The sequence below is a fragment of the Coffea eugenioides genome, chromosome 2 (assembly GCF_003713205.1).
Source record: "Coffea eugenioides isolate CCC68of chromosome 2, Ceug_1.0, whole genome shotgun sequence".
Classification (NCBI taxonomy): domain Eukaryota; kingdom Viridiplantae; phylum Streptophyta; class Magnoliopsida; order Gentianales; family Rubiaceae; genus Coffea; species Coffea eugenioides.
Genome location: NC_040036.1, coordinates 26,763,282 through 26,779,963, shown reverse-complemented (window position 1 = coordinate 26,779,963; position 16,682 = coordinate 26,763,282). Strand labels below are relative to the sequence as shown.

At 37.6% G+C, this 16,682-nt stretch overlaps 1 protein-coding gene across 1 annotated transcript; it reads right to left on the bottom strand.

Annotated features, from left to right (window-relative positions):
• Positions 1-3,947: 3,947 nt before the first annotated feature.
• LOC113761312 (nitrate regulatory gene2 protein-like) lies at positions 3,948-9,546 on the bottom strand. Its single transcript, XM_027304248.1, is given in 5 exon segments — positions 3,948-5,053; positions 6,118-6,341; positions 7,358-7,542; positions 7,816-8,496; positions 8,499-9,546. Coding segments are annotated over 5 exon segments (2,664 nt in total). The 5' UTR covers positions 9,286-9,546; the 3' UTR covers positions 3,948-4,266.
• Positions 9,547-16,682: the final 7,136 nt, after the last annotated feature.

Genomic DNA, 16,682 nt, shown 5'->3' with positions numbered 1-16,682 from the left:
CTAGTCTTAAAATATTGAATTTTTGGAAATGTTGGCTTGTGTATTTGAATAGATGGGTTTTGAAAATGGATAAGGCTAGCTGTTTTGTAGAAGGAAAAAGGGTTTTGAAACCCATAGGTTGGGGTTGTTTATTGGGCCTTGTATGGTAACTCAATGGCCCAAACTGTTTGTAAAAAGATCCAAGATTTCTTCCTTGGGGCTGATCTTCCGTCGGATTGGGAAACCAGTCAGCTTGTTGGTTCTGTTCACCAGTTGTTTCTTTCCAAGACTTAATCTTCTTGTATTGGGTTTCAAGAAGGCCTTTGAAGAAATCTTTGTTGTGAACTTTGTTTCTGTCTGATTTCATCAGGAGTATGTATTGATATCTTCTGGAGCTTGGGAATAGTTTTGATGAATCCTCTTGGATGACTCCAGAATCATCATCAGATGTGATATTGAATAACATTGTTCCTGGCAGGATGTTCCCATCTTGTAGATCAGATTCATCCCTGTTGGTTGTGACTAGAATATTGTGAATAATATTTTTGTCTTCAATGATGAGATGTTCCTCCCACCATCCTTTGAATTGCCCAATAAATCCTATGAATAGGATATGAACAATCAGTTGATTGCAGCCATGCAACATAACTGCGGTTGTCATCTGTTGAGATGTCATAGGAAGATTGTATCTGAACATTTCATCTATGTTCCATTCATAGATGTCTTCCTTATTGTACGAGTGTTGAAGGATATTGAGTTTTATCCTGAAAATATCAGAATGAAACATTTGGAGGTGGTATAGACTTTGGTTGGGAGTATTATTTTGTAAAAAAGAGTTTGAATATGATTTATTTAGGGTAGAAGACCCTTGAAAGTTTTGTATGGCATTGATCAAGGAGATTTTTTGAATTTTGGACTCTTGTTTGGGTAAAAAAATTGGAAAGTTTTGTTCAATCCAAAATTTTTGGTTTTCTAAAGGTTTGAAAAGCAAGTTTGAGAAGTAGGTTTTTGGAAGAGAAGTTTTTGGGACGAATTGGGTAAAAAGATTGAAAAGGTATTTTTCTGGATAGATTATAAGAATCTTCTTGGCATGGGTATAGGCTGCCTCTTGGTCAATCCTGATTTCAATTTCATGAATGACCAATTTTGTTGAAACAGACTCTGCCTGAATCTCTTGTTTGGTGACTGATTTGTCCAGAGAAGATCTTGTTTGAGGTTTTTGCCCGATGCGTCTAGTTTTCCATCGGATGTGTCTGATAGCTTGACATTTATTTCTTGTTTGAATAGAAGGATGATCAATTCTATTCTTCCAAGAATATAAATGCTGGAGGTATTTGAATTTCTGGATTTTCTGACTCCATTTGCTGGGTCTGATGGATCTTGGAATATTGATTCGAGATCTAGCCAGATTTGTCAGATTTGATTTTCCAGATACTCCTTGTATATGAGGTTGTCCCTTTAATTTGTTGAAGATCCATGTCTCCTCAGTTTGTCCCTTGTATTTGCTGGATAACCATGTTTCTTCTGTATAAGACTCCACCTTGAGACTTGGGTACTCAATATTAAGTACCTCTAGCTTATCAAGCTGCAACTGTTTGTAAGTTATAAAAGAATATATAAATGATTTAGGAATTTCTTTTGAATTTTTTCGAGAAATATGTTCATTATCGGAAGGGATATTAAAATCACGGAATAAGTTTGAAATAAATATTTGTAAAGAATTTTGAATTATATCTTTAGTTGACTGGGTTTCAACTAACTGGTTTTCTTGTTTAAAAGAAATAATATTCGTTTTGGTTAATATTGTCTTGGAAAAAGGTTGAGAGGGAATTTCAGCAGTTTCTTGTTTAATAATTGATTTGAGGAATCAATTTTTGTTTGAACATTTCTATCCGTTATAGGTTTGATACTAGGTTGATTCTTAGACAAGACATTTATTGAGGAATATCCTACGTCTAAGGAATTTCCTATGTCTTTTCTAATAAAGTAGAATTAACAGAATTATCAATTGATTGTCCAAAATCAAGAAGTTTTGAATTTCAATAGACTCTTGGTTTGGGGTTTGATAGATCTACGGGAGAATCTGGGTTGGGTTTATATAGTTTGATTTTGATGGATCTATGGATTCTGAGAGTTTATGAGAGGATTGTAGTGTCTGGGTTGTTTGAAACAGATCATGGATAGATCTAAAGGTTCTTGTGTAGAATCTGTTTGGATAGATCTATGACTTTTGGCTTAGTTTGAATTGGATTTTCTAAAGTAGAACCCTGTTTTGACATAGAGGATGCAGGTTTTGAAATGTTTTGAACTGGATTTTTGAGTTCTGGTGCAGACTCTTTAGTTGTTTGAGACTCATACCAGTCAAAGAAATGAATATTTTGTTTTGTTTTTGTCAAAAAGTCATAAAAGTTTTCTTGAATATTTTTTCGGGCTTCTCCCTTATATTTGTCAAAAAATTGTTTTCTTTTAAAATGGTTGTGGTTTGCAAAGAATTCAGATCTAATGTGTTGTTCATTAATCTGGAATTCAGAATGGTTGTTTTCTAGTTTTCTTTGTATAAGAATTGACTGCTCAATTTGAGCAATTCTAGTTTGAAGTTTATTCAAAGATTTATTGTTTGAAGAAGAACTAGAATTTATGAAATATGCTTTAACTGGAGAAGTCATTAAAAATTAAAACAAGAAAATAAATAAAATAAACAAACACTTAAATGATTTTGAAGACTTATAATCCTCTTCCCTTTGGCACAGAATCCTTCGGGATCCATGGAGGATAAACCATTTTTCTTAATCAGATTATAAAGGATAGTGTGAAACCTACAAGAAAAGATCTAGCCTTTTGAAAAGAATTAACTATGCATGACGACCATATTTCCATCATATTAAAGATAGTAAAAATAAACCTACGAGAATAGATCTAAATCTTTTGAGAAAGATTAACTATACATGACGACCATATTTCCAAACAAAATCATAAGATTGATAGTAAAAACCCATTTTCCCTGGATCTGATCTTGTGACACTTCCCCGTCTTGGAGTACGTCCCAAGAACCTCAACGCCCCTACAGAGCCAAATCCCATGGTCTTACCTGGACCGGACGTTGGCACTTACTGGATCCATGTCATTCAATCAGATCCAAAGTCATGAAATCAGAACTATCAAAATTATAACAAGCTTGAATACATTAGATGGTAATCACGAAGTTAACCAGTCTCATCTAATAAGATCTAAACTTGTAGATCTACACTATCAGTAGCATAAATAAGAAAGATGGTAATCACGAAGTTAATAAATTTCATCAGGAAGATATAAACTTGTAGATCTACACTACCAACATCATAATAAGTAAAGAAAGATAGCCATCTCCCCACTTATACATATCCAAGTTCGAAAACAGGAACATATAATTGAATAATGCAAGTAGTAACAGCTTGGCCAGGAGTTGCTGCATGCAGAAACTAACCAAATGCTCACAGTTCTCTCTTTTTTCTCATCTTTTCCTGGAGAAGATGACGATCCTATCATCTGGGCTGTTCGTGTTTTTTCTGTTCCGACTGCTTTTGTTGCTGAAATTTTCATGATGACAGATATGTCTTGTTTTCCTCTTAAACTTTTTCTTGTTGGTCGAAGTTCACAAATTGGAAATTTATCTTCACACATTGGAAGTATACTTGTAGCGCCAGCAATTTGTCAATGATGCAAAAATAGAAAAATGGCCTTCCATTACGCTCCTCTAATATATATATATATATATATATATATATATATATATATATATATTTGAAGGACACCATGTCTCCTTTTAAAGTTTCAATTTGGTTGGTTAATATCTAGGCATTCAGATTGGAAATGCAGAGTTTGTATTGGAACTTCATAGAAATGATGAAAGTTTTGTAGAAGAATTTCTTCCCTTGTGGATCTGCAACAACGAAGGACTTGTGCATGAGAAACACAAGTTAGACTAAGAATGGCAGTTGCAAATTGCAATAAATAGATTTATTCATCTGCTATGAACGTTTTACCTCTGATACAAATAGTTCAAGCACCTTCCTGTACAAATGTATTCATTCCCCTCCCACGAACAAAACGGTGACAAAATTGCAAAATTCAAGATATCTACATGTTTACGACACAAAACGCAAAGCATCACGAGACAAAAAAGCCAAAAAATTGCAAAAGAAGAAAAGAGCCTGCCGTGGAAAAATGCAAGCCTTTTCTAGTTCCTACGAGACCTGGACCAGGGAATAAAGGAATATAGTATAGTAACACTTTTCAATAGAATCTCATCTATCTTATAGCATAGGAATGCGTGCAAACTGCTTCAAGTGCCCCAGCGATCATGGCAGAAAAGCTGGTCATGGCTTGGAAAACACCTGGCAACCCTGTCTGGATGTTGTTCAAAGTGTTCGACCGAGTCACCTCAACTGCCTTGGAGTGCTTCAGCATCTCATCTGCAACTCGCCTCTGGCAAGCTGCAAGCTCAAGCTTTTTCTCAGCTAGAGGGTCACGTGCATCCAAAGCATGCCAATTATCAGGGCCAGTATCAGGAAGGCCAATGCCAACCATGGAGTACGAGTTGTAATATTTCTTTTCTATGTTCCTGAGGGACGATGCCTTTTTCTCGAGCTCTTTGGATGCAGATTCAGTTCGCCCCTTGATTTTGAGCTCCTCTCTTTGTTTCAAAGATATTGAATTGACAACGTTTATGAAACTTTTGACAGCTTCAGATGCAACCGTGTCAGGTATACGGTCAAGGGCGAGCTTCCACTCATCACAGAAGGCAAAAACTTCAGAATGTTCCCTGTTGCCGTTAGTTTGTTCACTGCTGACAGGGAGAAAAGTGAGCTTGAACCATTCATGGAGGGAGCGGATGAATTCCCTTTGGAATTTCATCAAGCGGCAGAAACTAGAGTGCCACGCAGACACCGCAGACTCGAGATCCCGTGTTGCTTGTCTATGCAGGTCAGAGGTTGATTCACCTTGGGTTGTTCGGTTGACAAGGCCCTGGACTTGCTGTACAATATCATACTGAACCTCATGATATTGGTTCATTGATTTCCACATGTACATGAACCTGTTTCATTGTAATATCAGCAACTGGTAAAATTATAAAATAAACATTCCTAAAGTAGTATGAATGTTGCTCCACATCAATGATAAAAGAGTGCTGAATCAATCAACAAGGAAACCATTTCTCTGTAGCACAAGATTGTAAAACCCAATTTTCTCACGTATCACATGCAAGAGATAAATAACCTTAGTATTCAGATGAAAATTAAGCTTGCCAGGACTTTTAGTTCTTACAATCTGACACACAGTTGCCACCACATTTTACACTTGTTTGGCCATTAATTTAACATAACAAAATCACAATCTTCTTAGTGAAATTGATTTTGTCCTTCAACATGGTCAATCTAATCTACAAGAGGCAAGTTGATGTTGAGGCCACAATGGTGGGCCACTCTACTATTGAACAAGCTAGTAAATTCAAGTCATCAAGTTCTCAATGTATTAGCCCCATGGATGGCTGCACTGGCTCAGAGGGATGAGATTGGGTTCATGCACATGCAAAACCAGAGCTTCATTATATTTTCACCTACCACTCCAACAAGCCAGCGGTGTACGATGTATAGCATGTTTTACATGAGCAAGAGGAAAAGTTTGAAAGAGATAAAACAACCCCCCATACAAAGAGTCCATTAATTTTTTTCATGTGGTCACCTTTGTATGGTTTTAACTGCAAGTAAACAAAAATTTACAAAGAAAATTATTTACAAAGGACAGACTAGTTGAACTTTAGCATCTTAAATACAAGACGTTGAAAGAGAACCTACATCAATTTCAGCTCAAAATCTAGAAAATGTAGCGTCATCCTGAGGGCTTTTAGAAACATCTTTCCAATATTTCTACAATAAATTTTAATATGGCCGTCTTAAGCAGCCAGTTGTAACCCCAAAAGACATTCTTCAAAAAGATATATTTGAAGGTTGTTTGAAAAGATTGAATTTGCAGAGGCTCAGCCAAACAACTGAACCCTCGCTGTCAGCCAATAAGCTCTGACATTCTAGTGAAAAACAGCCAACAATTTTATACACTTTATCGCTAACCAAGATTTAAACAGAACAAGAAAATACTAACCCATGGCAGAGTCCAACGAGCTGGGGAACAAGTTCAGAGTCCCTAAGACCAACAATGGCTGTGGAGGTAGTAGACACAGCCTGAGATGTGACCAGAATTAGAGATTGCAGTCTCTTGATAGAGGCCTTGGTCTTGTCCAACTTGGCTTCCTCATCCCCTCTGTACTCTTGACTTTGGAGCGCTGATAACTTCTTTTCATGGTCAATCTTCACACCTTCTCTAGCCTAAGGGCAATATCGATGACTTACCAAGTCAACATTAATACATGTCTTCAAAATGCTGAAAATAAGTCTGAATGCAGTAATGAGAAAAAAAAAAAAACTCAAGAAAACTATTTGCATGTTCACCAAATCAGCATTTGCAAGTGCTTGTTTTAGCAAACATGAACATAGGAAAAAAATTTTTTTAAAAAAAGTCAAGCTACGATAATTAATTAAAGATGGTTTTTAAGTTTACTTGTCCCGTGAAAGAAGGAAAACACCCCCCCCCCCCGGGCCCCAAAAAAAAAATTCCTCCAGGGCCAAAAGAAACAGCCACCAATAAGAAAAATGGAAAAGGGCCTAGAATCTACTATTTTCTTTTGAAAAAGACAGAATCTTCGAAAGTTAATACCCATAAACAATTTACCCTGTTGTGTAATATGTACATGTTAGCTCACGTTTTGTCCTTTACATATCGACAATGATCAGAATTAAAGGAAATCGACTGACTGTTTAAAATTAATATAAATAAAATAAAATAAAATAAGCAAAATGAGTTTCTATCCCCTTCATAAAGTTAAGTTAGTTAGGCAGGCTGACCCACCCCACCAGCATGGTCCAAATTTTACATCCTAAGTGCATTGTAGGCTGTATTTGACTCCTTGCACGCCAAACAGTAAATGAAATTTGTCATTTTACTGACAATTGTATCCAAACAATTTAGTAATTACACAAGAAAGATACTTCTAACAAGCACTAATGGATAGACATAAACCACAAAGTTCAACAGTACCACTCAAGCAAAGCATAATGCTAACCCAACAGAGGATTCTCAATTTTCTCGGTACACTTTCGTCATTTGACAATACAACCAGAAAAAGGGTTACTTTACGCCATTGTCAACTGTTGCGTCCAGCCTAAGCCACCGCCTACTCTCTTTAAATAGATCAAGAAAAAGTTTAATGCAGACTGAAGTAAATACCTACTTAAAATACCAGTCAGTTCTCAAATTTAACAAAGATAATTGAAAGAATCAGCACCTTCACTTCCTGGTAAAGTTTCTTTTCCCAAGCCAAGAGTCTTTCTAAAGTGGAACAAAGGCTATTCGAACCTCCTGATTCCTCGAGGGAGCCTGGTTCAAATTTGTACTTAACAGCTATTGGTGGCTTTGAAGTCCAGCTGGAGCTTAAGTTACTGAAAACTCCACTTGAATGATAAACCGTCTCTGCAAGGCCCAATAAAATCAATTGCAAAATGGTTCCATTTCTCAGGCAAGAAGATAAGAAGGTCTAATTATCCAAATGGCAAATCCCACATTTGCCAAGGACACGAGTAATACGTTAAAAGAAGACCCATATTGGAGGAACGGAAGATGATGAAGTCAAAGCAAAACAAAAGTTCAATTCCAATAAAGCTGAAGCAAATGGTAAATTTGACTCAAAGTAATCTACAAATCGGAAAAAAGAAAAACCGTAATTGCAACAGAGAAAGAACTCACTTTTAAGCTTGGTGAAGCTCCGATCAAGCTGAGCTCTTTCGGTTTCCAGCATCGCAGAAACCTGCCCACCAGCAGCTGCAGCTTGATCAAAATACATCTTGATTGCAGCCCCAATCTCAGCCAAATCCTTGTGCCTCACTGCAATTCTCCTATCAGAGACAATCTCTCTATCCCCTTTCCCATTATTCCCCCAGCTAGCAGTCGACGACCCGTCAGCTGTCGAAAACTTCTCTGCTTTACCCTGAAACACAGCATGACCCAACTCCACACCCGAATCAAATGCCATTTTACCACCAGAATTAACATTAGCATCAGCAGCAACACCATTTCCAGCTCCATTTTTCGACCCCATATTCGACCTGGTCCCTATCCCTATCCCAGATCTAGACTCCTCATGATCAGATGATGATGAAGTTGTTGTGCTATAATGATCGTGGTCCCCCCACTCACTACACTGAACTTCCTCCCTCTCTGTCTCTCTCTCAGTCTCCCTATCTTCCTCCTCCTCCTCCTCACTATCCCATCTATTGAGATGATGCGGAGAATTACCACTAACAACTTTTCTACCGAGTTTACCTGGCTTCCCAAAATCATTCTTCTCATTTCGCGAGTAACTCGAGTAAGAAGAGTAACTAGAGGCCTTATCATCGTCAAAAAAGTCGAATTGCTTATTGTTGTTAATACCTGCTGCTGATTATGGGATTGATGGTTCGAATAATTCGAATGAGACGTACTATATCTTGAACCCTTCTCATCTTCATCATCATGTACCTCATCCATGTCACTCCCATTGTCCCTGTGGGCAGCAGGACGGTTGGACCTTTTATTGTTCAATTGCTCAAAGTATTCGGAGTCAGGAGGAGATGGCGGGTAGAAATTCTCCCAGTTCCATACGGACGACGTCTGGGAAGGAGTGTTCGTGTAGCTGGAATTCGCTTTTGCATTGTAGGTAAAGAATGGATTGTCGTTAAAATCGTGAGGGGCTTTCTGGGTGGGCGAAGAAGTGAAACTGGAATCCGAGAGAATGTGGGGGAGCTTGATGGGCTTTTTCCGACGTTGTTGATGGGAGGAGGAGGAGAGGGTGTGGGGGAGTTTTGAGGAGGAAATGGAGGGGGAGTACTCGGGCTGGGGTGGGGGTTGAGGGTGGTGGCGTAGGGAGGCGGATGGGGATGGAGAAGGGATGTGGCGTCGCGGAGGCGGGGGACGAGGGGGTTTTATGGTAGCTGTGGTGGTGGAGGAGGAGGAGGGGCTGCGAAGGAATACTGGAGCGGTGCGGTCGGAGACGGCGAGTGGTTCTCCAGCTGCAAAAGTGGAGAGGGCCGAGCCGGTTCGGATGAGGGAGCGGCAGTAGTCGGAGTGAGCAGCTGCCAAGTGATGGCGGGCGTAGACGGCAGCTTTCATGTGGTGGCGCCGGTCCTTGCACCGGCGGACCGTGTCCTCGTTGTCCAGCTTGGATGCAGTGCACCCCATGCTTTTTGTTTCCTCTAGTTCTAACTACACTATCTAAAAAAAATAAACGAAAAGAAAAAAGGATATGGAATTAAGCACCGCCGTGGACGGTGGTAGTGAAGGGTTGATGCGCAGAGCAAGTGGAAGTAGAAAGGAGAAGTAGCAGAAGTGAGAGTGAGGCTTTTATGGAAGAATTATAAGGAGGTATGGGGTTGGTGGTGGTGGTGGTGGGGAAGGTGGTGGCAGTGGCTATAGCCCCAAACAGAGGACCCCTGTCCCTGTGGAGGATGATGTCCCATCTAGTTAAAACACTCCCCTTTCTTTCTCTTCTACAGTTAATGACAGGACAGGGGTAGTCATTAGTCAGCTTGATACACTAGTATTAGCATGTTCTTAGTTCTTAATAAAAACACATCTTAAGAGCGTCTTGTAAATACTATTCGTTAAGATATAGTTCAGAGTTGATATTTAAATTAAATATTATTCGTCTGCTGTTTGTAGTTCGGACTTTAATATTTTGAAAGTTTAAAATTATATAAAAAAATTTTATACATGTAAGATAGAATAATAACTATTAGCATGTGGATCTATACGACAGAATATATGTAAAATTAAAAATGTTTTAACAAGTATCTATTTGGGCGGTCATTAAAAAAAAATAATTATTAAGTTTTATTTTGTTAAAAGATTTTTTTTTCAATGAACATGGTAGTACACTCGATTCACACCAAACTTATAGTAGTAACTAGGGGGCTGGCCCGCGCAATGCGCGGGCGCTAGGTAGGACCGTAATTGTGCTAAAGTTTGGTTTCTATACGTTGAATAAAATGGTTTTAAAAAGTTACTTAAGAAAAAAAAGGTTTTTGTTTAGATAGATGAATAATTAATGCTTAGTTATTATTAATGGTTAATTTGTATGTGTATATATTAAATTAATGTTGTGTAAATTAGTGTTACTATATATTATATTTGTATATAGGTTTATTGATTAGTGTTGGTGTATATTAGTGTTATATTTTATATTTATTGAATTAAATTATATATTTATCAAGGGATGTTAGTCTATTAAGTAGCAGAATGTTCACCCCTGTTGACGATGTTAGAATATATCTGGTCTTGACATTTGCACGGTAGCTAGTTGTTTGCGTGTGCAGGTGGTATGAGACAGGAGGGTAAAAAGTACAGAAAATTCACGGGCGTACTGTTGTTTGTTGCTTACGTAGTTGAAGCTCATATAGTGAGAAGTAGTATATATTTGATACTTGTTTCTAGATAGTTAGTGTGTCGGAATGGCGAGCAGAAGCGGAAGATTTCCCACTGTTCAATTATATTATCCAGAGGTGGACGAAGAGGTTAATCAGCTGGCTGTTGTTCGTGGAGCAGCTTATCCTATGGGAAATGGGTGTCGAAATTGTCCGGCAGAACCTGTTGCACGAGCTCAGGTGGCAAATGTTTTGCTGAAAAATGAATTATGTGATTTGTTGAAAGAGCTTTACAGGCATGATGATTGGGCTTCAGTTTTGGAAGCTGCGCTTAGGACTGGAAGAGGGTATCCGATTTTGGGGTTGATTGCCAATAGAATGAGGCTGGAGGTGTTAGAAGAAAAGTATTACTTTCCCAGTCCGCCATCTTCTAGTGACATGGGTGGCGAAAGTGATTAAGGAGTTGGGTGACATGTATAGTTTTGTATTTGGCGTATGATTTTTAAGCATTAAGATGTGTTTGTCAGTTTGTGAAGGATATGATAATCCTGTATTTGCTAGATAAAGTAGTATGATATGTATTTCTATCTGTTGTATAAAGTACTGATGTTTTTATTTGTATGAGTGTGTTATGAATGTAGGCTTGAGTTTTTGGGAAGAATATAATCGTTTTAGCAAAGAAGTTCAGATTTTACACAGATTTGTATCTATAAACTGATGAATGTGTTTAAAAGTTTATATTCGGATCAAATGCCTAATAAAATGAAGGATATTTATGCAATATGTTAATATGTTCCATGTTATATATAAGATTTTGGACTAATGAATGGTGAATAATTGTAGGAGATTGGATTGGATATAATAAAATTGATAAAGGTATGTGTTTGAAGATAATATAGAGTACGGAGCTTTCTGTGAATGTTGGGACAATGTAGTGGGACAGGTTCATGTTTGGGAGGGTGACATGTGTTTTGACTATTGATTGCTTTTGTTTTGGTTCGTAGGAAGAGTAGGGGATTCACGTGTGTATAGTGTTTTTTTGTCTGGTATATATGTCTTTGTTATTATTGTTTGGTTCACATGTGTATAGTATAATTTTGTTTTTTGTATTTGTCTGTTTCTGGTTTATGATGTACTTGTTGTGTATAAATTTCTTAGTTCTGTGATTTCATTATTTGGTTGGTATATTGTGATTTGTGTTTGTGGTTTTTTCTTAGTTTAACATGAATTACACTCATAATCGTGTTGGAGTATTGCGTGATTTGCATCCAGATATTGAGGTTATGTTCAATCGGTTATCACTAAGTGGTGTGCGGGGAAATTTGGTTGGACATACTGAAGATAATGGGATGTTGAGTGGTGCAGATCGAGTTCTAGCAAATAATATTCTACTTAGGAATGAGATATATGATTTGTTCAAATCTTTTTATCGGCATCCGGAGAAAGCTCGTGTGCTGGAAAGTACATTGGGAAATATTGGAGAATTGCCGTTTCTGCAGATCATTGCTGGTCGTATGGAAGTAGAAGTTGAAGAACAGAGAAAAGCAATTCAAAGTGCCATGGGTGGATTTTGTGATGCGAGTGGCAGAAATTTGTAGTGGATAGCTATGTATGTTTCTATGAGTTTTTATAATTTGTACTATGGAAATGTTTGCTGTTGTACTCTAGTGTATTCGATCTGTAAGTTGGTGGTTGGATACTGTGTTTACCAAGTTTAGTTGGATGATATTTGTACTTGGTGTATTTGTTTTTGTATTTGGTGAGGTGGTAATCAGTTCCATTGTAGTGTGGTGTTTGGCTATTTTGCAAATGAAGGTGCAATGAATAAATGATTGTAAATTTTGAATCTGTTTTGACTGATAGCATAAAGGAAAAGAATAGGAGTGAAGGGAGATTAGGAATGCACGGAAAGTTGATAAACTGTACAAAAGCACCTGAAATATTTGCAAATCACAAACTGTACTAACACTTGATGAAGCAAACGTTAAAGGATAGATAGTTGAGCAGGCAAGTTGCGGAGATCAAAAGTTATACATGAAACTGTGATACGTTTGCACTTTGAAAAAGCTTAGCTAACTATCCTTAAGCAAAAGTGCAGGGAAACCTGAGCAAGCGTACAAAAGCTGGTAGAATATTTGACCACCACAAAATACAGGAAAGCTTCAGCTATCAAAAGTTAACCCAGCAGAGCTTCAAAAGTATGTAATAGCAAAAACCAGTAGATGCCATTTTCAATCTTGTTTTTGATACTTGTCGCTCCGTTGCTTTTTGGTTGGGCTCTCAGTGATCTTAAGAGTAGAGAGACAACTGGAATTCACATTTGTGTCTTTTGGAGCACGACTGACCACATTTTCATCAATACTGGTGGAAGGGAGTTCTGGATTTGGTTCTGAATAGCCAATGATCGAAGGAACTTGTGATATAACCTCTGCTAGGAGGGCTTTGTGCAGAATAATGGCAGAGTATTTTTCAGTACTGCCAGATGCATGGTTGTTTACTATTTTCTTCACAAAGCATGTTATGAGAGTGTTGTTAACAGCTTCTTCAATAGCTTGATAATTGAGTTCATGCTGTGCAATTAAAATCAACAGCTTGACATGAGATACAGTATACTTACTTGTTAATCACAATATTCTATATGCATATGGAAATAGTCTTTCTTACCTTGTTTTCCAACCCTTGCATCTGCGAAAGTGTGAAAGGTAGTAACTGAAGGGCATCGTTATCATAAAGATCAAGCGTTATAACTCCAGAATAATCAGCAAGTTCCACAGTTAATCGACATCTTGTAACTATGTTCACATGTTTGTTGCATGACGTGCAAACAATTTTCCAGATAGGCTTTGCTCTGAATGATTTATGGCATTGTGGACAAGCATTATACCATAATCGCTGGCTTTTGTCTAGCAATTTTGGAGTACCACGCAACCAGTAAGCTTTTTTCTGTGTTGAATTACAGTGACCAGTTAGAAATCTGAAAATATTATTGTCAATAAATGATGGGATGTAGAATTTACCGTAGGAAATGCCAGAAAGTCTTGAATAGTGGTGAGCTCGTCATCTCTTGGCTGTGGTAGAAGCTTGACTCGGTTGTGGTATGCTTTTTCTGCTATCAATTTTTTGATTTCTGCTTCATTCTCAATAGCCCTTGTGAGTGAATAGAGAAGTTTTATTTGTAATGTTTATAATATGCAGTTAATAGAAAATATTTTCAAATGATGTTTGCTAACAAAAATTGTCACCAGTGTTTGAGATCAGCAGCCTGCTGTATTGGAGGGTTAAGGAGAATGCTTGATCCAAATTTTGTTGACAGGTTCAGTGCTGCAATATTTACATGCCGTAATGTAGATCATATTATCAGTACGTTCTAAGTCAGAAAATATGTAGACCATAATGTATTTCTTATGTACTCACTGTGATATGATGATACTTTAATCCGAAGTGCAACAATCAGTGGCATTGTGTCAATTATATTTGCAAGTGCTTGGCCTTCATCTGTTTCATGCTCGCCCCATAGTGTTAGAATAACTGGCATCATGCTGTAGTGTATTTGATTGATACATGAAACATTTGTCAGAACCGAGTATTTGTATGAATGTGTGGTGGTTCAGAACTGATATAGAATAAATGCATGGTTTTACTTACCTTTTATCTATGAGTACCACTTCTCTAGTAGCTGTAGTGGCCCTTTCTATTCGAGGATGAACTTCAGCAACAATGCCTAGGACATCTGATATTGAATTGTGCTGAGTTATAAGTCTAATGAAAATTGCGTTCAGTAGCAAGTTAGTAGTAAGATTTGTTGGTTACCTATATCTGTGTTATCATCCATATGTTGGTGAAATCTTCTATAGGGCAAGAATCTGAACACAGCTGGAATCTGAGGTGGTTCGACTTCATTCACTGCTTGAACAAGAGTAGAGTTGTCTATGTACCATGTGCACTGATTTGGATGAGTGGAATACTCCGATGGTGTGTACTCAACTCTAGCATTGCAGAGAATGTATCGCTTGTAAAGTTGAAAATGATTTCGAAAAAACTCAATGTCTGATTTATAAATCATTGCTTCAACCGTTGTCCCCTGAGAATAGCCATGGTTGTTTTGATGTGAATATCAAAATTGAGTAATAAAGAACATGAGGTGAAATTGGGAATTTCCATTACCTGCTGATCAATTAATATGAGCTTCTGATATCGATTTCCTGCCTTTGAGAGTAATGGCTTTTGCTTGTCTAGAACCTGAACCATAGTTGTCCAGTTTTGTAGTCCCGGAATTATTTCAGGAAATGAGAGCATATTTTTTTCCTCCTGCAACTCATAATAAAAGTAGCTGAGTACTGAATGAAGGGAAAAAAAGATGTAATATCATGAATATAGAGAAATAACTGATATGCACATGGTTAGGAGAGTTATTGATAAGCTAAATCTAGTACTTCTGTATATACTATATTTTCAGTAATTGAGTCATCTTGGTCATCAAATATCGATGGTTTAATCAGAATTTTAATAGAACTACTATTCTTAGCTCTTGACATTGCTACGTATAGCTGTCCATGGGAGAAAGCCGGCTCACGCAAATATATGCCAACAAAATCAAGTGTTTGTCCTTGAGCTTTGTTTATTGTCATAGCAAAACAGGGTCGAACAGGAAACTGGATTCGTTCGAATGATACTGGTGAATCTGAATTATTCTCTGCTCTGAAACAAATTCTGTGAATGAAGACCTCTTTTCCAGCAAATTCTCCACATGTTATAACTGCATGCATAATATTGGAGCTCAATGATTTGCATATCAGTCTGGTGCCGTTACATAATCCCTGAGGCGGATCAATGTTTCTCAGTAACATGATGGGGCAGTATGGTTTGAGAAGCAGCTTATGAGGGGGAAAACCATTTGGAGTCAAACTGTTTAGCAAATCTTCCATGATTGTCTGTTCAGAGGTATCTATACACTTGTCTCGGCTGGTATATTCTTGCAATTGTCCTTCGAACTGTAGAATGAGCCTCTGATTAATTTGATCTACAAAGTCATTTTTTGTTGTCAGAATAGCACGATTAATTGCAGAGAAATTGTCCTTGGAAAAAGCGTTCAAATCTGGAAATACTGTCCGGATCAATGTGTTCATTGATTCTTCCTCATTGGTATATCTTATCAGCATTGATACAGGTATCTGGATAGAATTCTTGGAGATAAGTGGTTCTGTTCCATTTCCTATCCGAAGTAGATATTCAGTAAACTCTGCATCATATCTTGCTCTCATATTTTGAGTGAGATGCAACTTATGTAGCTGTGGCCATATGTATGAGTTCACTATACTTGCATCAATAAATTCAGATTTTGATCCTTTTGTTACTACTGGCAAGACTTGACGAAAATCACCTCCAAAAACAATAACCTTTGATCCAAACAAATTGTTGCAGTCCATTATGTCTCTGAGAATTTTGTCAACACTCTCAATTGAAGTCTTATGTGTCATTGGAGCTTCATCCCAGATTATCAGAATTGCAGACTGCAGCAGTTTTGCTAATGAGCTTTGTTTACTAATTCTGCATTGCTTATCTCGTGTTCCACCAATTGGTATCTTAAATCTTGAGTGAGCTGTCCTTCCACCTGGCAGAATCGAAGCCGCAACTCCGCAGGATGCTGTAGCCAGAGCTATGTGTCCTTTTGACCTGATTTCTGCTAGTAGTGCTCGATAAAGGAATGTTTTTCCTGTTCCACCTGGTTCATCAATGAAAAAGGCTCCTTTTTTCTCAACAAAAACTGCATTTATAATAATATCAAAAAAAATTTTTTGATCAGCATTTAATTGCTCAATTGCTAATAAGTCATGCTCTGGTACACAGATTCTTGTTTCAGCTATTATATCACGAGTGTTGTTGTTCAAGCTATCAAAATTCATGATATTTGGAACTAAAGCATACTGATTGATCTCTTTTCCCATTGATTGTAGGAACTGATTTATCTGGTATAGTACCTGGAAGCGGATTTGATCAGCTGATATTTGTGGAGTTCTGCTGATATCTTCAGATAATGGCTCTTCAAATTGTTCCCAAAGATATCTGGCATTTGAAGGAGGGAAATGAACAAGTAGTGTGGCAAATAATCTTCTCAAAGTATATGGCATATGATACATAGTTGCTTCCTGAAGGCATTGTTGTTGTGACTTATCAGATTCAAAGTAACCCCTGAGAATTGCTGCCTCACGAAAAGTA